This window comes from Nesoenas mayeri, assembly GCF_963082525.1.
Source record: "Nesoenas mayeri genome assembly, chromosome: 1".
In the NCBI taxonomy this organism is placed as follows: domain Eukaryota; kingdom Metazoa; phylum Chordata; class Aves; order Columbiformes; family Columbidae; genus Nesoenas; species Nesoenas mayeri.
The window spans coordinates 25052375-25076695 of record NC_137541.1 but is presented as its reverse complement, the minus strand read 5'-3'; the positions used below and the strand labels follow the sequence as shown (position 1 = coordinate 25076695).

At 37.9% G+C, this 24321-nt stretch overlaps 1 protein-coding gene across 1 annotated transcript in view; it reads right to left on the bottom strand.

Moving 5' to 3' along the window:
* Window positions 1-7976: 7976 nt before the first annotated feature.
* FAM3C (FAM3 metabolism regulating signaling molecule C) overlaps window positions 7977-24321 on the bottom strand; it is a 29173-nt gene continuing 12828 nt past the window's right edge. Inside the window, exons 2-10 of the mRNA XM_080363631.1 lie at window positions 23286-23346; window positions 20523-20627; window positions 19260-19289; window positions 18750-18873; window positions 14094-14152; window positions 12656-12706; window positions 12120-12204; window positions 9769-9895; window positions 7977-8788 (exon numbers count right to left, since the gene is read on the bottom strand). Coding sequence (XP_080219757.1) covers window positions 8699-8788; window positions 9769-9895; window positions 12120-12204; window positions 12656-12706; window positions 14094-14152; window positions 18750-18873; window positions 19260-19289; window positions 20523-20627; window positions 23286-23298 — 684 coding nt within the window. The 5' untranslated portion in view covers window positions 23299-23346 and the 3' untranslated portion in view covers window positions 7977-8698. The remainder of the gene's footprint in view (window positions 8789-9768; window positions 9896-12119; window positions 12205-12655; window positions 12707-14093; window positions 14153-18749; window positions 18874-19259; window positions 19290-20522; window positions 20628-23285; window positions 23347-24321) is intronic.

Below are 24321 nucleotides of genomic sequence, written 5' to 3'. Positions count from 1 at the left end.
AAAACTGCCTTTAGCCCTTCCACACTCTGGAAAAGCTCTCCTTGAGTGAGAGGGAGCGGGAGAACCATCTGTAAGACAGCATGTCTCCCTAGCTTTCAAAGAGGAGCCTACACCTGGCATATGTGGTTCAGCTACTTTTGTGGGCATGTGGTACCAGGATGTATTTTAATCACTCACTTTAATATGGTAGAATTTTTTTTCCCCTGCTGGGACATCAAGGTTGTTGACTTTGAAATCGTCACCTTGTGTAGCTTTGCAATAATATATCCTTTCTGGTTGAAAGTAGCTATGTGTGTGCTTATCTGAGCAAGAGGGATTAGGGAAAAAAATGGAAAGAAATTCACAGTTTGAGTGGAGGAAAGGTTTTATCTCAGTTCTGTCCCCTCACACTGCCCTTTTATGCATGGAGCAGCTGTTTGTGAAAAGTAGCAAACCTATGAAAAAATGCCACAAGTTTGCTTTTTGAAGAAAGGATAATTGTAACTTCTTTTGAATGTGAAAATTATGTACCCTATTTTGAAAACAGAAATGCTTGTGTGCTGACTGTATTTTAAGAGCAAAGTTGTGTTGTTGACTGAAGTGCTGACTTAGGCAGAGGAGCTACTGCAGGAACACAGCTGGTCATCGACTTCCCAGCCTGTGTGTGCGTTGGTAAGTGAAGAACATGGTCTTGTCCTTGCCCATTGGAGATCCCTTGCCAAAGGATGTGTGACAAATGGAGATTGTTTCTCTTGCTGTCAAAACGTCCCTGTGCTGGGTAGCACTTTTCAGTGAATGACAAGTATGTGAAAGGTACATGAGAAGCCACCAGCAACAATTAGCACTGGTCATTCTGAGGAAATGCTGTTAAAAGGAAACACACAGTAGCTGAGGTTTCTGACAGAGCTGAGATGCTGGATTTCATTGAAGGATGAGGTTTCACAAGATCGCAAATTTGACTTCAGGGAAGTTCCTCATAGATCAAAACTGACAAGGCTAGGTCATGTAAAGTGCTGAACAGGGAGTAACTCACTCTGCTGGCTGAAGTTTGTTAAAAACATGTACAGGGATCATCCCACTGTGGCAGACATCATGCAAAACAAGGCACTGTTTGTCTGAGCCCTCTAATGAATTGTAGATTTCACACAGGGTGGAATATCAGGGAGCATCAGAGTGGAATAAATGTTATTATTTTTCTAGATAACCTGCCAGAAATGCTAATTTTGAATTCTTTCCTGACAGTATTCCCATCAGTCTTGCAAGGTTACCTGGAGCGTCCAGATCCAGCAGCGACAGTAACAATTAATGTGGTACCATAACTTTACATTTTTCATTTCAGACAAGGGTTTGCAATAGCAATTTTTAGCATTCTACACACACAATTTTCACTGTCAATGAATCGGCACAGGCAGACAATAGCTAACACTACATAACTAAGAAACGAGGCTTCAGGCTTCACACCTGTAAGTCCAATGAGCATCACTAAGGAGGGCAGTAGTGGGAGTATTCTGACTATAAATGGGTAACTGAGGAACAACTTTGCTCAAAGTCACTTGTAAAAACAGTGGCAGACTTAGGTCTGAAAAAAAAGAAAGAAAGAATAGGCAGGTCTCCTTATTACCAACATACTGCTTTAGCTATGAGGTCACTGCATTTGTTTCTCAGCCTGTGTAGTTTATGAACCATGGTTTGCCATTTAGGACTGTACAGCAACCATCCGAGTTGTGACTACTGGGCAAGTCCTGCTCCAGAACCCAGTACAGGTTTTCAAGGGCAGGTAAAGACTAAAACAGTTGGCTAAAATTGCATTTCCTAAACTTCCTGTGGTTTGTATTTCTGGAATTCAAATATACTTTATTTTTTTTTCCCCACACACAAATGATAAATTCATCCTGAAGAGAATGGTGTCTGTGAATACCACACTAAATGAATGCTGCAGACAATTAATGCTAAAATAGCCTTGCCTGTCCCAGAGTCTGCTGTTACACTGAATCAACAGCTGTGTAATTTCACAGGTATTTCTGTTAAATAACTAATGGTTTATTCTGCAGGGAATTAAATGAGAATTAACTGTCTCTGGCCACTGTGTCAGCTCTGCAGGGCTGGGGCCGTGGTGGCAGATAGGAACAAGGGTCTGCAATTCATTTCCCAGCCAGCAGATAACACTGACTGCTGATCCCTCTGTCAGAGGCTGGAATTTGGATGCCAGGGCTGACAGTAAACGGATGGGTCTTCCGTGGAGGCGACCTATCGCTTAATTTGCACAGCAAAGAGATGTAACTAATAAAGCCTTTGGGAGAGTGAAGGCAGACGCACACATGGCGTTTAGATGCACTAATTGAACTGGAGGAAGATGCAGATTTATTACAGGGCAGTGCCACAGACCTTGTGAAACCTTTTGCTGAACCTGAGCCTGCAAGCACAAGTGCAGCTTGTCACAGGCTGAAAGATCAGAGCTGATCTCAGGGTTTGGCTGTTTCATTTTCCTCTCAGCCTCACTGTGTTTATGACTATACAATATAATATTAAGTGAGCTGAATGTTTTTCTTCAAGAATTATCAGCTTACCAACATTTTTACATTATTATTTTTAATATCAATTTAAGCGTGTATCAGGATGCCTTAATTAAAATGCTTAAACTTCTGATTAAGACTTCTATTATAATTTTCCCCAAAGCCCTGAAAATCTGTATTTGATTGTGAAAGAGAGTGAAACAAATTTCATAAGAATTTTTCTAGAGAAAAAGCTTGACACTACACTAGGGGTTAAAACTAGGTTGCAGTATTATTTATGTGGATGATGATTTACTCTCTGTGTTGACAGGTACATTGTGCCTCATGTCAGTAGCATAAAACCAGCTGATAACTGAAACAATGTCCCTTTCTCTTGCATGGACCAATCTGCCCCATAATCTACGAACTTAATCTGATACTCTATTGTGTCTCAGTATGTGCTAATTAATATTTTGACATTAAGCGTACTGAGTCTTTAGATGATCTACGTATCATTAAGAGAATCAACGCGCAGAGGAACACAACAGCAAGAAAATATTCAATTCCAGTTTAAGATGTGCTATTTGGGTTTTTAAAAAACTGTTCTGGCTGGTCATTGCTGATTACACCAATTGGAGCAAAAACAGAAGTTATGTGACATTTAGAGAACTGAGTTAAGTTTTATATTTGCTGATTTTGGAGCTTTGGCCTGCAGCCTGAGGCAGGCTGGATTTACCTACCAGGCTGCTGAGCTGCCCTGACCTCAGACCCTCCATCGGTTTAGAGACATGGTTCACAGAAACACTCCGAAAACAATAGTTTTGGCTCAGTTTGGAGCAGCAAACTGCGGCAAGGATGTGGCAGTAAGAACCGAGCAAGGTGACCAGGTGTAGTCAACTCCTTGGGCTGACTGTGCTGCCAACGTCAGAACATTGTCCAACTATGGTTTTACACTTCATGTACATTGAAAACATCAGGTTTTTAACATAAAACAAATGAACAATACCAAAACCCACACAGCACAAATGGAAAGTATTCGACAGATGTTCTGCAAATGAAACAGCTAGTGAAATAAACCCATGCAAGAGGTTTACATAGAACCAAACTTTGGAATTATCCAATGCTAACAACCACCTCCTGTGGAAGTTTAATGATCCCGCACAATGTGCTAACATAGGAGACCTCTCAGGAAAACAAGCAAGCCATGTACAGCAAGAAAGGCTGATGCTGCAGGGCAGGGAGCAATGATTTTCTGGCACTATCACCGCAGGTAACCACTTTAAAAAGCCCTCCTTGCTTTGGGTCTCTCAGAACTAAACAGCACTAAGGCAAGACAGAACAGTATCATACTCTCTGCTGAGACTGTGTTTGGGATAAAACAATTTTGACAATTTAAATAACCTTGATATGTTAGTCGGGTTCAGTGTTGTTGTGCTGTGTTTCGTTTTGTTGTGTTTTTTCCATTGGCTGGCTGTCCCATAACTGCAATGATGAGAAAAGAGTCTGTAACTCCTGCATTGCAGTGCAAGGTCAGCAAGAGGAACAGAATTAACCAGCTGCTTTGGGCTGCCTCCAGGGATCAGAAATTTCCCATAGAGGATACAGTGACTTCAGTGCATTTTATACAATACATAATGTTGTTGGACTATTAGAGTGCTCTATATCAATCCCTAACCCTCTCTATATACAAAGCCCTGAAAGAAATTTTTCATTTCTACCTACTTCTAAGGTTAACAAACAGGCAATGTTAACTTTATTTACTAATATACAACAAAACTTAACACCAGGTACATTGTGTGTTAGGTGCTTTTGAGACGTCTCTGAGCCTTTACATATAGAAGCCACAGATCAAGACATCCACCAAGTTTTCCGACAGAAAGGATGATTCAGCTGCCAAAACCTGGGAACATGAGGCTGTACTGATAAAAACAGTACTGAAATATTCAAGGCCGAGGAAGATAATTAGTCAGAGGGGACTGGGAAAAAACATTTGCGGGCTACGTTCCACAGAAGACAGCACTCCCACCGCCATCCATCAAGCTCAAATAGGAGATACAGTTCCTCCTCAGCTGGGTGTGCCTTTTTCATGTCAGTGAGGTTATATTATATCCTGCTATGGACAACACCCTCAGAAAGGAACAGACCTTTTTGAGAGAATGAGTGATTTATGGATTTATGGATTTATGGATCAGAACAATTTTAAAAGGATAAATGCAAGATTAAAGCAACTGGGTTGCAAGTTCTAGAAAGGAATAGATAGGGCCAGAAAGACTGTAAAAGACATTGAACAGGAGTCACCAATTTTTAACTTGCAAAGAAGTAGTAATTACTTTTCAGCAAAGATGATTTGGATGGTACATGAGACAGACTGTCTAGATGGATGGTTCAGAATAGGAAGAGACATCTTAGGAACATTACCTGAGTCTATGAAGGATTAACTTTATCTTGTTTGTAAGGCTGAAAGGGACAGTCACAAGAGCAGTGGGGAGGAACCAAAAGTCATTTTAAGCTCATATTAAGGTAATCAGAAATGTAACAAAACATTCTTCATTTTTTCACCTCCAGGAAAGCAGCAGCAGGAGGTGGCTGAGCCCAAGTGTTTGCATCCTTTTGGCACAACGCTCAGAGGGCCAGAAACGGTGTCCCTCCTACCTCTAGTACAGCACCAGAAGCCACTGACACCTCATGGTACCACCGAACAGGCCAAGAGCCATTCTTGTGCCTTTCTGCTTTGACCTCAAAGTTCCCATCCAGCCTTCCAGGTTTCTTTTTCAATTTTCTTAGCCAGGTGCCTTGTATTGAGGCTAGGGTATGGCCTTACAGATGTAAAACTGAAGAGGATTTCATCAATAAATGTCCCTTGCTTGGCATCTACCTTAGCCATGACCCAAGTCAGTTTAGGGAGGACCTACAGAACTTCCCACCCTTGCATGGGATGGGTCAGTCAACACTTATGATGGCAATATTATTATTTTATTCAACCTCCTGGAGTTATCCACCAGCCTCTATTTTATTAGTACGCTCATTCCTGAAAAGCAGTCAGGCTGCAGAAAATTCAAACAGTTTGGGGGACATTAAATGCACATCAAGCATTTAGCAGTCATGTCAATGTTTGAGGGAACTAAGACAGACATCTGGAAAGCGAAACGTGCCAAACAAAGAGAAGCTTTTTCTGAATGAGCACTCAGGAAACTAAAGCTGTAAAAGCCTCTAAGTTTGACCATGAGAGACACTAGGAAAGATACAGAGGGCATGTCAAGGCAGAGCTCCCCTTTGGCTTCTTTCTTAAGGCTCCTGTTCTCCACATCAGGCAACACCAGCACAGCAATGGAGAGTTGCAGTTTACAATGAAGACTTCAGGTGGCTTGGACCCAAGCTGGTGGCTCCTCAGGGTAAATGAAGTTGCAACCTCCTTGTGTCCTTCTCCCATCTCCTCACAGCTGCATTTTTGAGGTAGATATACCCCACAATCTTTCTCTTTCCTTCTCTCACTGCTCTGTTCTCAATAAGTGTGCAAGATGCCACTAATGTTCCCATCATCTCATGTAGGACAATATACATCTTAGAGCTTTGTCACTTACAGGTACTTCTGCACAAAGCCACCTGTACACCACATCTTCGTCTTCACAACAAACAACTTTCTACCCCCAGCTGTGGGAGAGATCAAGGAGGCCAGAAAAGTCATCTTTGTGCTTGGCAACTCAAAGGAAATGCACACAGAATACCAAAAAGTCTCACTTCTCAAGAGTAAGCATCACAAAGTTTACCGCAACAGGAGGTACTGTAACTAACCATGACTAGATTGTGGCAAGTCAACAGACCAGAATGACGGACAAGAGCAAGGAGACCCCACTTGGGTGGCCACTTCAGTACAAGTTTTATATATTTGAAGAGTCTTATTAAATATGATACGATAAAGCTGTGAGTATACAGGTCAGAGAACATGACGAAGATTTCCATTAAAATAACAAGAATCAAATTTAAGTAGTTACAAAAGCAATCCTACTACTTTACTGCTTTAAAATCCGTTATTTAAGTGGTTTGTGGCAAATACGACATTAAGGGGTTAAAAGAGTGATAATATATTTACTTAATTCAGATTGCTGGAAAAAATAATTGGAAAGACAGAGGGGCTGAAAAAGGTCTGCCTTCGGTCTTATTTCCTCTCCATTTAGTTTTGTAGAGGAAATTTGAACTTTTTAATTTGATGAAAAATGAAATATTCATTGGCATTCAAAACCAGAAGAATGAAGACGGGCGTAGACCAGACAAACTATTAATGCAGACAATATTTTTTTTTCTCTTAAGCTCTTGCCAAGTAGCTTCACAATTATTCTGGTGTTATCCCAATAGCAGCATAACCAATACTGGCATATACACCAACAGAACAGTATTTCTGCAAAACATTCCAGGACTTACAGTTAGTTTTCCACAATAGTCTAATGTTATGAAACAGAAGGGTTTGGTTTTTTTTCCAATTGATAGAAACAGAGGGGGCTACTTTGATTAAAAATATTCATTATATTTACATGCTTGCCTATGTAAGAAAATGTGAAAGATTTGACAAGAGCAGTTTCACTGTATAAGGTGCATTTATTGCTGTTCTACATTAAACTTGAGGGAAAACCACATTATTTAACAAGCTAATTAAACATACAGAACAACTCAGAATCCAGTCTTACTCTAGTATCACAGGTTATTTGACTTACAAAGTAATTCCCAATATTGCTTGAAAGTTTTAGTGCCCAGAGTTAAATTTGCCTCAGAAGACAACAATAATGGCATTTAGAGTGTCACTGTGTTCACCTCACACTGTGGATTCCTGAAAAGTCCTTTGTGGCTTTTGCCCAGTGGTAGGAGCTGGAAGTTTTTGAAGATTATACCAGACCTCCTGACAAAAAGCTCCAAGAGATTATACCCAGTTCTGTGTCAGCCCCTATTTTGTGAATACGACCATCAGTTCCTTCATACTAACTTAGTTTCAGCAGAAGTTCAAGTTGGCCCTACTTAAGAGAAACAGAAGTTTCCAAAGAAAGCAAAGTGTTGTGGCAGCTCCGATACAAGCTAAAAAATAAGGCCACTTCAACTTGGTCCATTGTCTTCCAGTAAGAAAAAACGATGAAGGAAACTTTGTCAGTGAAGTTTAGATGTCACATTGCATAATCTAAGACACAACACTTCCTCTAACATCTCCCTGCAAGAACAAATTGCCTCAGCTCACACTGGATGTAACACAGGTTGTAAAGGTGCACAGTCATGTCCTGGAACAACTGTCCCCAGAAGGGAGCCTGCTTTCCAACAGGCTCTCCGGGGTGAGAAACGTATTCCTGCTGTTAGAACTAAAAGAGGAAGCTATTCCATTACGCACATTCACTATGTGTCTGGCCCCTATAGCTGAACAGCCACAGGCACAATCAATGGCTAAGCAGCAGTACAGAAATTGCAATTAAAGCTCAACAAGTCAGCCACAGTACTGCTGCTTAACATGCCAAGTCTCTTCTACAAAGTAAACATTTTTTTCAAGTTAAGTACAAATCCTTCCACGCCGCTTTTAAATATCATGCACACTATATATTTACTTTCATTCCTCCCCTAATAAAAATAATTTATATTGTGCTTCTCATGGCATATTTGTGTTACGCTATCATGTGTTCTTCCTTTGCTGATTATTCAGTTTTGATGGGGGATAACAAAATAAATTTTTGGAGCAGTTTGTATTAGAATAACCAAATAGCTTTAATAAAAAGTGATGCTGCCATTAAAAAGGCAGAGGATAAAAAAAAAAAAAAAAATAAAGCTCTTTATTAACTTATCACTAAAATCTACAATATTCCACAATGGTTACATACTCACAGCAACTTTACATTGTTAAGAGAACAGTAAAACATTTGTCAGGATCTGTTTATTATCCACATATGCAATTTATTAGCCAGTTGACAAGATATTATTTACCACAGGCAAACTAAATACTGTGCTTTTAAAGAAATCTGCATAGAAATGATTTGATGTTTCTCATATTTTGGACATATTTACAAAAAGGATTTCTATGTGTGTTAGCAATAAATAATCCCAATATTCAAAATGTCAGTGCTCATGCACACACCGACAAGATGGTTGCATGCTTTAAAAATATTATTTACAGTACAGTCTCCTTCATAGCCCTCTCCCTAATAATAGCAGAAAGTGCATTTTCTTCCATGTTCTTTCTCCTTCGCTTTTGTTGGAATTTAGTCTTGCTTCTGAGGGATACAGCCTTCCATCTCAACAACTTCTGGCCAGCCTTCATACTTGTTTGTGTCCTTGTTGTTCTTTATGTGCTATAAACAGAAAACATCAATCTACCGTTAATGTAAAGTCATTTTTATCCTGTTGCTTTAACTCACAGCTTTAAAAGACATTTTATTTATCTATTTTCAGGTCACAAAGAGAAGACATCACTTACTGTACTTGCTCAGCCAAGTGTATGCTAAGAAGTTAAGCCATACTGGGAAAACATTTTTAAAATTTATCCTGGGTGTTTAATTAGGAAGAGAGACAAGCAAGAAAAAGACCAACTGCATTAAAACATGAACCACTGTGAAAACATAAAGGAGGATACTAAATTTACAAGGCACTGAAAATGAATAGTGAGAATTTTAAGAACTGTATTTAACATTGAATGATCAAGTTTTTTTCTGCAGTCAGGTAAGACATCACTGCCTCCCAGAGTTTGCCACTGCTCCTGCACTGGTTTCCACTCCCTTGCAAAGCTGGCAAAAGAGAACACACACGCACCTTCCTTGCTCCCCTAGTACAAAGCTACCTCTACTGGTAATTAAAGGTAATAATAACACATGTTGAATTTTAACAGCTAAAGTATGGGAACATATTCAAATTCACAGATTTAGCTATAGCAGCAATAATTTTTGCCAGAAGAGCAAAGCAAACAGCTGGGAACAGCACCACCTTAACCACCACTTTTCTGTCAGAGGTCTTGCATTGTTAGTGCAACTAAAACACAAGCATTAGGCAGTAAGTTTTTAAGCCTTCAGTTTAACTAGATTCACTAAAAAGACAAATAATCTAGTTATTGGGATACTAAGATATACCCCACAAGATTTTTTTTCTTATTTGTGAATCACAAAATAATCTTTTTTGTACAATTAAAAGGAGGTTGGTCAAAGAATAAACTGGAAAACAACAGTGTGTCACTACTGCAATAGATACCCATCTTGAACAAACACATGGTATTTACAAAACATGCTATGCCTTTATTAACATAAGCTGTCAAATTCCAGTAAGTTACAGAATCACAGACCTGTTCAAATGGACTTTTAGTCTTAATTCCTTTTCCACCGCAGAAGACCCAGTTGTCTCTAAAGCCAAGGTTTGTAATAGATGTGCTCCCCAGGTCAGCGATCAGTTTCCGTGCTTCTTCATTAAGCCTTAAATAAAACAGAAAAGTTCAGTATGTGAATAAAAGACACATCCTTAGAGCTTTCATTGTTTCAACAGACATTAAGCTTTAATTTGACTATATATAGTTTAAGTCAGTGAATATCGGGCAAGATCTGTCTTTCAAAATCAGACAAGGCTAGTTCTGAAATCACCGGGTCTAATGAGCTCTGCTCTTTAATACTATCATCTCACGGAACCAGCACACGAACCTGTTCGTACACCAACAAAAGTCAAGAACTCTCTCCTGTGAGAATTTATACACACATCTCAAGTCACATTATGAATTCTCCAAGTAACTAAAAAAGTCAACCTTTAAAGTAAACATTGTTTGCAGGTTCAAGCCAAAGTCTAGATAAAGTAAAAGCTATTCTACGTTAGAAGAATAACCTAAATATATGAAAGAACTTTTTGTCTGCTTGGGTAAATTCATTGAGAATGCTGCCTCACAGCACAGTTCACTACCTGTAGGTCCAAGTAGAATAATTTTAGTATGGAAGGGAAAACAGTTCTGTAGGATGACAAGTTACCATTCCAAAACCTCCAAACAACAGCTCTTTATTTCTTCCTTTCAATTACTGTATTGCCTGACATAGTTGTATGACTCACTTTAGTTAAAATTATGAAAACTATTAAGTACTTTGGAGGTTATTTCAGAACTCGAGCTCCAAGTCTCTGAAGCACTAGGGCAGCTTTTATATGTGTGTATATATATATGTATAATATTTAATCTTTTAAACATATTGATTCTTCACAATTGTAATTGTTTTCAAGAACTGCAATTTATAATTATCATCAACCACCAGTAGTAAGGTTTTCACTAATAATGTAATATCACTAATAAACAGCAATTTCTGGCTGTCAGCATGAATGGGTCTGATTCACCTTCTTGTTCAGCTGATATCTACATACAAACTTTCAAAAATATCAGCTGTGACATGATTATTGAAACAAACTAATTGTACTTATCTAAAATATCAAAGAGGAAATTAAAACCAGCAGAGAGAAGAAAAGTAACAAACCAAGAAACATTAAATTGCTTTCTTCTCCTAAAAGCAGTGAATATACGGTCACTTAACTATTTACTGCAAACATAGCACACTATAAAGTCATGAGTTGGTCACAGGAAAGTTGCTCCTATATCAAAAATACACACAAGCAGTGGAAAAAAAATTGAACCAAAAGAGAATAAGAACACATAAGAAAAAAGTCAAATATTATTAAAACAACAGAGGAAAAGGAAAAAAAAAAATCTTAATTTTCACTTTTAAAAGCAACCCTTTGGACAGGATGACTTAAGTGAGGAGTAGATTACAATACAAATTGTACAGTAATGCTGGGAAGGTTGGAAGATAATGGTTAAAGAGAACTAAAACCTCTTCGGCTATTCCTACATTAATAAATTGGACAGCTTTAGGGTGGAATGGCTGCAAACACCGAGGCCTACAAGTACAGGACACACATGAGAAACCTCAGACTTCAAAAGGAAGGATATGGGCAAGGCCTATTGGGAATGGTCTCCACACCCCTGTAACCACCAAACTCTGGTTTGGAGTTGATCCAAGAAAAGTGCTGGGTGGAATAGACCCATTTCCACCAGGGTAGGTTCTCACAGTCATGTTCCTATGTCTGGACATATCTGAATTTACTAGCATAAGACAGAATGAACTATCAGCAATAGGAAAACCAGTCAGTACATCTCCAAAAAGACAGATATTCTTGGGAAAATACAGTTGGTCAGTTGGTTGAACTGACCATAACCCCTCACTGTCTTCTTGTTGCAACAAGATCTTTTCTCAGAGGGGCAAAAAATCCAGCAATGTGTACTGATATAGCAAGTGCTAATGAGTCAAGTATTAATCTTCAGCCTTTTCAGATTTTCAAACAACGCTTGGGATACTTCTGCTAAAGGGTCTAATTTAATACCTAATTTATCGTTTCTCTGCTGTTAGGATCACAAAATTCTACACCTAACAGTCCTCTGTGTAATTACATGCAGAACTCATTACACCTGTTTAGCTTTAATTTGATCTTTGTTGTCTTGAATCACAGCAGCATTATAAAACCAATAAACTGAAAGCACCATTTCAAATCCATCATCCTGGAACAAAAGAACTTTATCAGAAGTGAGTGTGCAATAAAGAATGCGTTTTTCCAGTAAAAAACAGCATTTAAAAGTTTAAGCAACATTTACTGTGTAAGTCAATGACATACTTGGTTGCACCATCATCGTATGTTCCCATGAACACTATTGTTCCGTCTGGGATAGACTTCAGAAATTCAATAAATGGTGCCACATCTGGAAAAAAATTTTAAAAAAAGAAAACACAAACCTGTTTAATAACAAGCAACCATTCCATTTTTAAACACCTGTCATGCTTTCCTGCAAAGCCATTCCTTTTTAAGAGTATGTGTCAATTTACATAAAAGTTTATAAAATGATGCTAAGTTGGTGAAAGATAAAACGGATCTCCAAGAACTCTTTCATTTTACAGAGTTTTATCCATATTATGTAAAAATGTAACCACTAGTTGGAACTACTCAAGAGAACAAGTGTGTTTGATGAACTATCCCATTCCCTCCCACCTCAATTATTTGTGTTTCTTTCAAGTTGCACTCCCCTCACAACTATGAAGGCAGAAACAAAGCACCTTAAACCACCACAGCTCATGGAGTCTGGAGAAGGGAAAAAAACAAACAAACAAAAAGGCAGTAGTTTTCCTCTAACTAGGTAAGGTAATTGCACCTACCTCCTCCCCACATGTCAAAGAATTTAGTGTCTAATGTTTCTCCTGTTTTACCTGCAGAAAAAATAAATATTTGGCTTAATCAAATATAACAGAAGTCATATTACAGACAATGACTCTTTCACAGAAAGTGCTGCAGAAGACACCGCATTAATCAATTACTATAGTAACTCTAATCCTTTATGAAGATTGCTTCTAAAACAGCACAGTAGTTTGTGAAAAGGTGCAGGAAAAGGTAAGAGGAAAACAAAGAGAGAAGATGCAAACTTATTTTTGCTTAACAAAACAAAGAGCCCACAGACTCTAAAACCAATAAAGGGAAATCACTTAATGTATTTGCCTTTTTTTTTTTAAGTTGTTTTTGCACAAATAGATAGTACAGCTATAGGTTGCCATTAGGGTCACATGGAAAGTAAGAAAGACTAAAATTACACTATGTATTTTTGCTATAGATTGGAAATTCTTAGTCAATTTAAACATCCAGAACAAATAGAAGAAAATGGACAACATAATAATCTTGTCAGCACCTTTTTTTAACTATGCTTTTCTACAAAGTCAGTACTTCACGAAAGGTAGAATTTTATTTTTAATTCATACATTCATTTAAAGTTTGGAGTGCAGGGAGAAAGACTGGCAGCTATATAATAGAAAGCTAGGTATTTTGGTTTTGAACAGATTGAAACAATTTAGGAGGGCAAAATAGGATTAGGCAAGTATTGTTAGAGTCATACCTTAGATGGCTTAAACCTGAGTACACCCAAAACCAACATTAATTTATCTTGCAGCAAAATGACAAAGTGCTATCTCTGTGCTACAAGGAACTGCATCCTACACACTGAGGACAAATGCCAGTACTGACACTCAGTTCAGCTTTCAGGGTGGCACACAGGTAAATCTGTTTGGTGTTAATGACAGTTAAGAATCCTGAACACAGTTACATAACACGACGCATTTAGGATGATCTATAGATACAGACTAATCAAATACACTGCTTTCAAGCTAGGAAATAATGAGCCAGTCTTTCCACATAGTAACAGAAGTGTTAAGTAAGTTTTCAGTGAAAGAGAGTAACAGAAGAATTTAGTCTACAGAGTTTTATTAGTGGTGGCAACACACAAAGCCAAAAGAACTAGCACACATCTCACGCCTTTTTCCATTTTATATGTGCACTAAAACTTATGTGATGTATCACACACAGTCACCACAGTACTACACATTAATATTTTTACTACACATTTTTAGAAAAAAAAAAAAAAATGCATGGAGTTTTTCTGTTAACAATAGGGTGTAAGTGCCATTCTCTGATGTTCTATCAGTATTGACACGCTGAACACTTCCTTTTCTCCTCCTGCTTGCCTTTCTCCATCCCTTTGTATTTCATCCTAAATTTCAGAAACAATTTGGAAACAAAGACAATCTGCTAACTTAAAATGTCACTTACCATTGACCAAGGCCACATTTATTCCTCTGCCAACGTTATTTTTAACTCCACTCATTAAACTGAAAAAAAAAAAAAAAAACAACCAGTTTTATTTTAATGGGATGACTTTCTGATGTGAAATATTTCTGTTTTTTAAATAGGATCAAACTGTAAGAGATACATGGTTGAAAGACCACATATTCCTGAGTACTTAAATGAAGCAAAACCTCCTCAAACTGATCTGCATGCTCTTACGGCACCATCAAATTGAGAACAATAACAGATCAAATAACCCCAGCTCTATCAATTTCATTTGATTGTTTTATCACTTTAGTCATCTTGGTTTCAAAGTATGTGTGTATACCAAAATTGTCACAAACAAGGTGCTATTAATGTGTTTAAGGAAATTCCTTGCAGTTAAAGAGCCTGAAACAAAAAATAATTTGAGGAGCTCAGTACCATAATGTAACCAACATTTTAAGCTTTTTTTTTGTAAGCACATGATGAACAAATATGTGTTAATGAGTTTAAAAGTTAATTAAACAGAAGCATTTAAAATGAATATTGCAACATCACATTAAGAAGCAAGAAAGACAAAGCAGTTAACTACTTGTATTTAGAACAGGAAACGCAGATCCAAGAAAAATAGTTAATACAGTGATGGGACTTTAAAGTAAAGTTAAATGTCATCTTGGGATACAGCTACACATCCCAACAAAACCACCACAATCTACAGCAGCAATCACCTGGCCAAACTCAGAGTGGGAAGAAGAGAAGCGTTGTGAAATGGAACCCCTTCAGAGCTGTGAAGAGCTAATGGGAACGTCAAGACTGTGAGCTGGCTGCTGTGCTGAGCTGGCTGCTGTGCTGCCCTGGCCATGGAGGTGAACCCCTCCGGTGAGAAGCTTCCAGATCTCCCCACCCCTCTTCAACAGCACTGTGTCATAAACATCTCTCACCTGCCTCCAGGCCCCAAATATCCTAACATTAACTGTTTGAAACGAGGAGTAAAAGAGTTAACATGCACAAGGAGAAATGGGAGTAAAGGTTGAAACAATTGCATAAATCAAGATAAAGAAGTCTTCAGCTGGGATTGAAGAAAGCACCTCAGCATAAGCATATGGGTGCACATATCTCATTAATTACAAACACATTCTAACAGGTGCTTTAATTCCATCCGAATCAGGATTTCTCTAACCTCTCTAGCTTGCTCTAGGAAGGGGCTGCAGATGTGTATGATCCTGTTATGTTCAAAACTTCTTTGCAGTTCTTCTGTGATCATATGATTTTCAGGTTGTATCGGAACACCCATTCTAAGCAATGTTCTGGGAGGACCAGATCCTCACACGCACACCTGCAACGTCAGTTTTCTCATGCAAACTCATTCGTGACAGGCTAGAAAAAATAAATGGTCTACCATGGAAGTATAACAAAAATCTTCTCTGATGCCATCTTTTGCACCCAGGATGAAGCCAAATTTTAGAGGAATGCCAAATATCAGCAACAGATTCAGTATTAGTTCAGAGAGGCTGCAAAAACTACCGTTAAATGGTAACTCTTGGTACAGTGACTTCAGTTTTCATGAACTAGTAATCAGAGATGAAAGAGTTATATTCTTCTATTAGTTCTCTAAGTTATACAATCTGCCAAATATTCTGATTCAAATTAAAACTCTAATTCAATAACTTATGAAACAGAAAACCTGCAATTTTCTGCTGAAATAAAGAATCCAGTTCTGGTTAGCAGGGAACTCCAGAAGCATTTTAGCCACTGGAGGATCATTTCTTCTCTGACCGTATGATTTTCAAGTCATGTTCAAGTATCTGTTCTAAGCAGAGACATGGCAAATTAAATCTGAAAATATAAGTTAAAAAACCCAGAGAAGATGTGAATGCATGCTTTTGCTCATATAAGATGCAGTGGACATGTAATTTACCAATAAGAGCTTCATTTAACAACAAAATTGTCTGTAGAGAAGTGTCAGTCAAAAATACCCAATCCTGGGGTGACTAGACACTGAAAATCCAACACATACCTAATGAAAGTTATAACGAATTTCAGATAACAAAAAATCCTGAAAATATGAACACAAGAAGTACTAGTTATTAAAGAAACATAGTGTGAAATTCTCCTATGAGGTTATGCAGCACAAACATGCAACTGCCGTCTTAACAGAACAAGTAAAATTGCATGGAGAAGTTACTGGTAAAGAAGAAGAGCAATATTGTGCCTTCTTCTAAAAAACCCATGAAGTAGCAACTACAATATTTAATATTTAGATAATTACTACAGTATGTTTTTTCTAATTTGGATTATGTCCTTCCAATATGGGAGAACAAGGCTATAACTGAACTTTTATATAGAAGAACTACTATTTCACACAACATCTATATAATTAAAAAGAAAAATTGAGAAACTGAATGCATTCTGAATTATATCAGCACCTTTAGTGCTCTCCTAAACCAAGTGATATCCTTATGTTTAATACACAGCAAAAAATCTACACTGGAAATATCATTGTGACGCATTATGAAAACGTGTCCTTGCTTCCTTGTCCTGGAAGTATGAAGAAGAATACAAAGTAATCAGAAAAAAATATTTTGCAGGAGTGACTTCACAGAATATCACTAAAAAAAGAAGCTACTGAAGAAGAAATAAGTTATTCCAGAGCTCTGAGATGCCACTTTACACACTTGAGACAGCTTATGGACTGTCACAGACACCACAGGCTGTAATGTGAGAGTCTTCTCACATGAGGGCAGCCGTTCATCAGTTTTAGAATTCTTCCAACAATTTATAATCAAGTTTTGGGAGCTTTTGAAAGAGAAATCAAAATGTCTTAAGAGCAAAGCAGGAGATAATATAAAATTAATCAAATTTTCTGGCAGACTTTCAAACAGACATTACAAGTCCTCCTCAGAAGGAATTCTGAAAGGTTTTTGCCATGGGAAACTGTACTTAAGACTCCAGTAGCTGTGCACTAAGGTGTGCACTACTATAAAAAGATTTCTTGCCCGCAACTACTTTCTTTACATCACTTTCTGCAGTGAAATACCCAGTAGAGGATTTTTTAAAAATTTTATTATATTTTTTAGCAGGAACAATTTCTTCCTAGTTAACCAGAATGACGAGGTGGCACATTTTCTAACACCAACAAAAAGACCAAGCAGAGAGATTAGATAAGACAGTCCGGGGTCACAAAGTGTATCAATGATAAGAATGGAAAGCAGAACCTTTGTTAGCAGCTCATAATTAGTACGTGCACACAGTGAGCTCACACTTGCTTTGCACGTGCTCCCCAACTACAGCAAACGCTCCCACGCAAGCTTGAGCTCTAAGTCAGCCTCGCAGGAGAACGGCTTGAAATGCGAATGGTGCTTGTGTTTCTACTGATAACACAAAGTGAAGCAGCTGCACGTGTTTAGTTGTCAGAGAAAAAAGCTCCCATTTCAGTTTTGCTACATCTTAATTGCTGGACTTAAAGAGAAAGCTGTATTTTTTAGCACTAAGATCATATAAGATCTTACAGACTGACCTTAGAGATTAAGTTTAGAGAATAAAGTGATGGAAAATGTAAACCGACACTTTTTATTATCTTACAAATTAATTATCTCTTTGCGATATTAGATGAGGTCACGTCCACAGCAAAGTTGCCATTTACTTTAGAACTCGTTGACACTAACTGCTGTACATGCTACCTGAACCACTCTGTACTAACAGTGTGCGGGCTGAGAAACAGCTCAACTGGAGTAGTTTACATGCAAATTGAAGGCAGAGGCTTCTAAGTGTGACTGATATTAAAAAAAATATCCTTCCAACAATGCAAACAGCATGTCTTTCCCAACAGGCGACATATAAAAATGTGGATAGATTACGTTAAAGGAAGCTGCACACTGACAGAGAGGAGGAACAATCTAAGAGCACAGAAACAAAGAATCTAAAAATTAATATTAATGTTCTCATTATAGGGATTACAGAAAGGTATTCAGTTAAATACACCAGGCACAGTATTATTGATAATACTGTATTAAAAACACGGTTATTAGAAATACAGGATTTAAACTGTGTTTCAAGCAGTTCCTTTCCTCATTTCATAATTATTTTAATTTTACTAAGTTAAGTTACAATCAGCACAATTAAATAACGATTGATCATTAAAATATTATTTTTCCCCTTTGAAGTCATCCTTTAAAGAAAAGTGGAAAATACATTTTGACATTGGTACTATGGAAACAGCTTAAAGGATGACTTGCAAAAGACAGTTCACAGTACTATTTTAGCTTATATCATTGACTTACAAGTATCAAGAGTAATTACTTAAAAATGCAATTGTTCACTGAATTATTAATACTATTAGAGGCACAAGGATAAGTTACTTGGAGATAAGGCTGCATCTGACTTGACAAAGTCTGACCAATCCTTAAGTCTCTAAACCTGAAATAAAGTGTAAACTGTCTTGCATGTATTAAAATAGATACATTTCTGCACATACTGCAGAGTACTAAGCATGCTTCATTAGAGATTAAGTTATAATGCAATATATTTTTTTCACGTTGTCAAACCACTGGCAAAACAAAACCTACAAAGAATCACTTAAATTACTGATACTGTGTGTGAATTGATTCAAGACAGCATCTAATAAAGAGATAATTAGAGACAACAGGCAGAAATACTTACACATTATCTTCTACACAAATTTTAGGTCCAACTACATTCGCTGCTCCACTTGCCATCTTGAATGCAAAATGCTTTTCAGGACAAGCTTTAGAGATCCCACATTTGTATCTCGGAGGTTTTGTAGCTTTCAAAAGGAAATAAACCAGGATTTTAGAGACAACACCACAGGCAAACTAACAGAGAAACATCAGTTAATTTTCTGAAGGAATTCAAGGAAAAGAGCAGAGACAAATGGAATCTCATCAGCAGTTTCATAGGAGCTTAATATTATCTAGGTTCCCCCCTGCTTGCTCTAGCACTGTCATCAAAAGCCACAAGACAAATCTACAAATGAAATACTGGCAAAAAACAGACTTTACCAGAAGTTTAGGAAAATCAAGAGGAGAGGAAAAATAGTTTCTGATTGCATTTATAGTGTAATTAAGACTTTCTTAACTATGAAAATTCAACATTCTTTCTGTTATTAGCAAAGGGAAGTCACAGCAGTAACACATGCATATGAACACTCACAGCGTGCAGCTGCATCCAGTGCTGATCTGGCTAAAATGCAAAAGGAAGTTTTACAACATGTTACTATTGAAGTGTAATCTGTTATAAAATATCTTATAAATCAAAAACCCTTCTCTACCCCTATAAAAATGGGCTGGTTGAAATGAAGTATCTACTACATCTGAACATTATGTTCCAATATAAAACATTAACCTTTACACAACAGAAAAATGAGAGTGATCAGGGACCCAATTTAGAAGCACTGCCTTAATTTATGACTCTCCAAGTAACAGAAAAATCCACGGAGATACAAAACCATCAGGGACATGTGGAGGTGTGGGCACTAAAGTGAAATTAATTCCCTTCTTACAGCTTCTCCAGGATGGGCTTGGTCTCACCTAATGCTGGGAGCCTGCAATTCATGAATGGTTGGGTCAAACACACCTGACTCCCTTTCCTGGGATGGGAAGAGACACACGTGACCTCATCATGCACATACCCACAATACATCTGTAATAATCCACAATACGTCTGTAATACTTAATGACACCCTTGTCTCTTTAATGATTATTAAAGAGGCCTCTGGTGACTGGTTTGGATATTGGCTCACACTGTAGTAATATGGAGCTAAATAACATGAACCTTACTCATATACCTAAAACTGCTGGGGAGTTTGTTTTTGTTTGGGTTTTGTTTTGTTGGTTGGTTTTGCTTTTGTTTTTAAATGAAAAGCTTTAAAGACCAAGTTGGTTCAAAACATACACTCTGGATTTTAAGTCGCCTCAGCTGTCAGTTTTCTTCTGTGTAGAACCTGGGCACATCCAAGATGTTTTGATGACTGCACATTCAATTGTACACAGTAGTGTACCTGTGCAAGCAAAAAAGCCCACCCAAAACAAATTCTGAGCTGCTTAAGCAGCAGAAAGGCAGAGTGCAGATTTCCAGAAACATCATTCAAGTCACCTAGTCTACAATGCCAGACTAAGACTAAGTACCACTAAACAGAAAAAGCAGGTAAAACTATGCATACCTGGCAGGCAAAACAATCAAACTGATCAAGACAGTAGGTTAAATATTTCATACAGAAACATAACTTAATACACACATTATATATTATGTATGTATAATATATATTTAAAAATACTGGTACACACATTAAAAAAGCCACAGAATTCTTAGGTGTAAGAGCCCAAGTCAAGCTTAAAGCAAAATGAATATTATATTCCTGATCATGGCTCAAGCAAATATTAATGGTTGTTTGGAGGAAACAAAATCATCACTTACCAAATATGTGTCCTAAGTTTGCATCCATTTTTATTTCAAACACTTGAGATATGACATAGAACGTCAACAAAAATATCGCTACGACTACTACCAACTTTGCAGCACCTATTCAGAAGTAGAAAAAAGTTTCAAAAAAAGCATCTGCAAATAATAACATTAATTTTATCAAAATTAACAACAAGAGAAATGTGTATCAGATTACATTAAGGGGAACTCATAAGCAAGATGATAATTTGTGGGCTCCCTAAGCAGAAACCATCTGCAAGAAAGACATTATGATGTAGGATGCAGCTGAGCCGGTCCATCAGGTTGCTATACCAAATATAATATACTCTGCTCTGAGCTTGCTCCAGCTTCATGCTTGTGTGACACCACAGCACACCAACTCAGCTCAGCAGCTTAGGAGAAACCACAGAATTTACCATGGAAATCCAGCTTAACAAGATGAACTAAGCTGATCTGATTGGCTGCTGTCCCGAAGGGAAACTCCCACCTCCCCCCATTCCACTTCCCTGTTCTTATCCATGTGTACTTGTTTCCCCACTGTTCACAAATACTCTTTCCCCCTCTCCCCCTTCAAATTGAGCTACCTCTATTTTAACGTATGGCCAAGACTGAGTGACTAGGGATCTGTTCATATACTGTAGCGTGGCTGCTTTGGTCAGTGAGGTCTGAGCACAATATTAAAAGGCACACCCACCCAAAAAAATTAAAGCCTCCTCACCTCATTTTCAACAAATTTAAATTGCTGACCTTCAAAAAGCAAGTTTGAAGGTTCAAAAAAGCTTATTTAAAAAGTAATAAAGAGCAGTAATGCTTCACTCCCTGTATTAATATGTCGAAGCCTCATGCAGGTTGGAAGTTTTACAAGCCTAACTTTCCCCAGCACTGAGCAGTCAAGTTACCTCCTGGGAGCAGAGCTGGAAGTACACAACCACAGCAATTTACCTCTGAGATGAAAATTCAGGTATAGGTGGTACTGTCATGAGCTCCCCCATTTTTTAGCATAATTTTCAGTAGATTTTTACAGAATACTCTACTCTTAGCTTATTGTAAAAGACCAACTGAGAGCACAAGTTGGGTGAGGAGGCATCTGATCCACATCCTGCCTTTCTGTCTCATGCCAGTAGGTCAAACTGTTTGGAAGAAGCAATCCTACAGCATTCTTCTGTTTCTTAGATCACCAGCCAAATAAATCCCTCAGAAAAAATACAAATTTATGTACTGCAGATCTCAGACCGTGCTGTTCAGAAAACCTTAAAATAGACAGATTACTCAGCCTTCAGAAAGATGAGAGACATTAATCAATCCTTCCAAAAGGCTAAAAAAGGGGGAGAGGAAAAAAATAAGAAAGATGCAGAAAGAGACACAACTTGTTTGTTTGCTTGTGGCTTGGTCTTCCTCTCCCATTTTCCCTTTTCATGTGTGTGAGCACATATATACTATGTAAGAAAACACAGATGCAAACCTAATTGAAAAATACTATGCTGGAACTCCAAAGATTATACCACTCGAGGGGAAGTGAACCACATGTAAGCACAGAGAAAACAGATGATCTGAACATTCATTAAGAAGTAGAAAAAAGGTTCTCAAAGCAACATTGCTTAAAAAGGGAAGATGGTAGCAGATTTTGGAATGTCATCTAGCAAGTGGCACTTGGAACACATGTTGTTTCAGTAGATGGTGGGCAAGATGAATGAGAACGCGGTCTGAGCACTGACCACCCCCTCCGCTCTATATCATGAGCCCTTCAGCTGAACTGCGAGTGTTCCCCCTTAAGAGAGAGACAAATCTAGAAAATTCTTTTAGCACTTGGACCAAAAACAGCCTCTTCGCTACAAGTTAAACATTCTATAGGAACTGCTGCATCTTGTCTGTGGGTTTTAGCAAGAAAAATAGTTAGATGAAAGAAAAAATGAGGTTAGGGTGATTTCCAGGTGATTTCACCATCCTATAAAAATCACAGCATTTTACAGTTCTTTATCAGATTTACTTTAACAGTTTGCTCCTAGTTATATATATTGAGGTTAACAACTTCAGAAGTAGTGACAAAAGTCAGGACTAATTTCATGCATTAAGAAGGCTAATGTGTAGCTCTCTTGGAAAAGACTGTATCATTCTTTCCTAGAAGAGCCAAGAGTTGCTCCTTCTGCAACATAACACTACAACTATTGATAAAAGTGCAATGCATCAGAAACTCAGAACTGTTAATTGCCACGCAGGCTATTCTACTGCAAGGAAATGTCTAAAATAATATTTTTTTGTACTGTTATATTGCCAAATATCTATTTTTACAACCACTACACCTTCTATCAAGTAAAATCAAGATTCTTAAACCCTGTACTACGGTAACTTACCTCTATGAAAGGATTTTATAGCTTTCAAACTCCTAGTAACCAGGAAGTTTCACACACTATATTATAATAGCACACAGCACTTTCAGTTAGGGTGTGAGTTAGGGAAGAAATCACTTCAGACATCAATTGCCCATTTCCTTATTATTTCGTCATCTTACAGAATTAGCAGCCAAAGGACGTAAAGTCATGACACCTTAATAGTCCCTGCAGCTCAGCTGGAGTGTTTTAACCAGACACTTGCTCTTAGATCATCCCAAATTCCAATATGAGTTTCATTAAATATCGACTAAGTGGAACAGCAAAGCCTGTAATGTCAGTTAAGTTTATTTTAAACCTTTATTGTTAATGCTGTCCATAGCACCAGTTTCACAAGTTAAAATAGTCTGATTTTACTGAGCCTACTTACCTGCTATTCTCATGTTTGGTCTTCAGTCAGCTATTGACAACACTGCATTAAAAATAGCCACCTAGGGGGAAAAAAAAGCACAAAAATGTAATTACAGCACTTTTGTTACGAGTAAACAGTAAAAAAACCCATAAATAACATTAATTATGATTGTCCTGAATACCTAAGTAAAGGGAAGACTTAAGATGGATTTTTGATGGATTGCTTTCATTTGTTACTCCATAAAGCAAATGTTCTGAAAAACGGTGAATTTAATTTCATCAAATCCACTACAAATTCTGTTCAACTTTCAACCCTTCAACCTGTGACCTAAATATTTATGAGTGTTGTATCTAAGCAGACTTTGATTTCCTAAAGCTACGTGGTAAAAGTCAACAACTCCATCGGCATTGCTTCAAAGTCCTAGCAACCTTTGGATGCAAGTTGTTATTTAATAACACAACACAGCAAACAACGCTTCAGAGAGAAAATATTTACGCATTTTGGCCTTTAGGATACTGTATAAACTGCATTCAGTGGAACCAAAAGAAGGTTATTCTAATAATTTAATCTATGTGTTAGAGAAATGTAAGAGCACATTTGTCACTCATAGCAGCATCCGGGAGATTCAAGTAACGGTCAATGGTGACAGAAGCACCAACCCTAGAACTGCGACTATTTCAGAGTAAACTGAAAACCACCCCCTATGAGCAAAGACCACGTAAACACACAACGGTTTCTTCTAAACCAGAGCTTTCACCATATAGTCAAAATGTGCCACAACCTACATGGGCTCTGCTCAAAGACGACACCTCCTCCTCCTCAGCAACCCCTTGTCCCTGAGGGTACCAAGTCTCTCGTCCTCTGCCTGCAGAGCTGTGACTGCTGGTGGCTCTGTACCATGGTCATGGTTGGCCATGGTGGGCCCACGCTGCCCTGAGCGTGAACATCTGTCTCCATTTGTCCCCCACTCCTGATGAGCAAAGATGACCACATATAGTCCCTTGGCACCCCTGCACTACACATGGCATCTGAACAAATCAGGTTTGGCAAACAT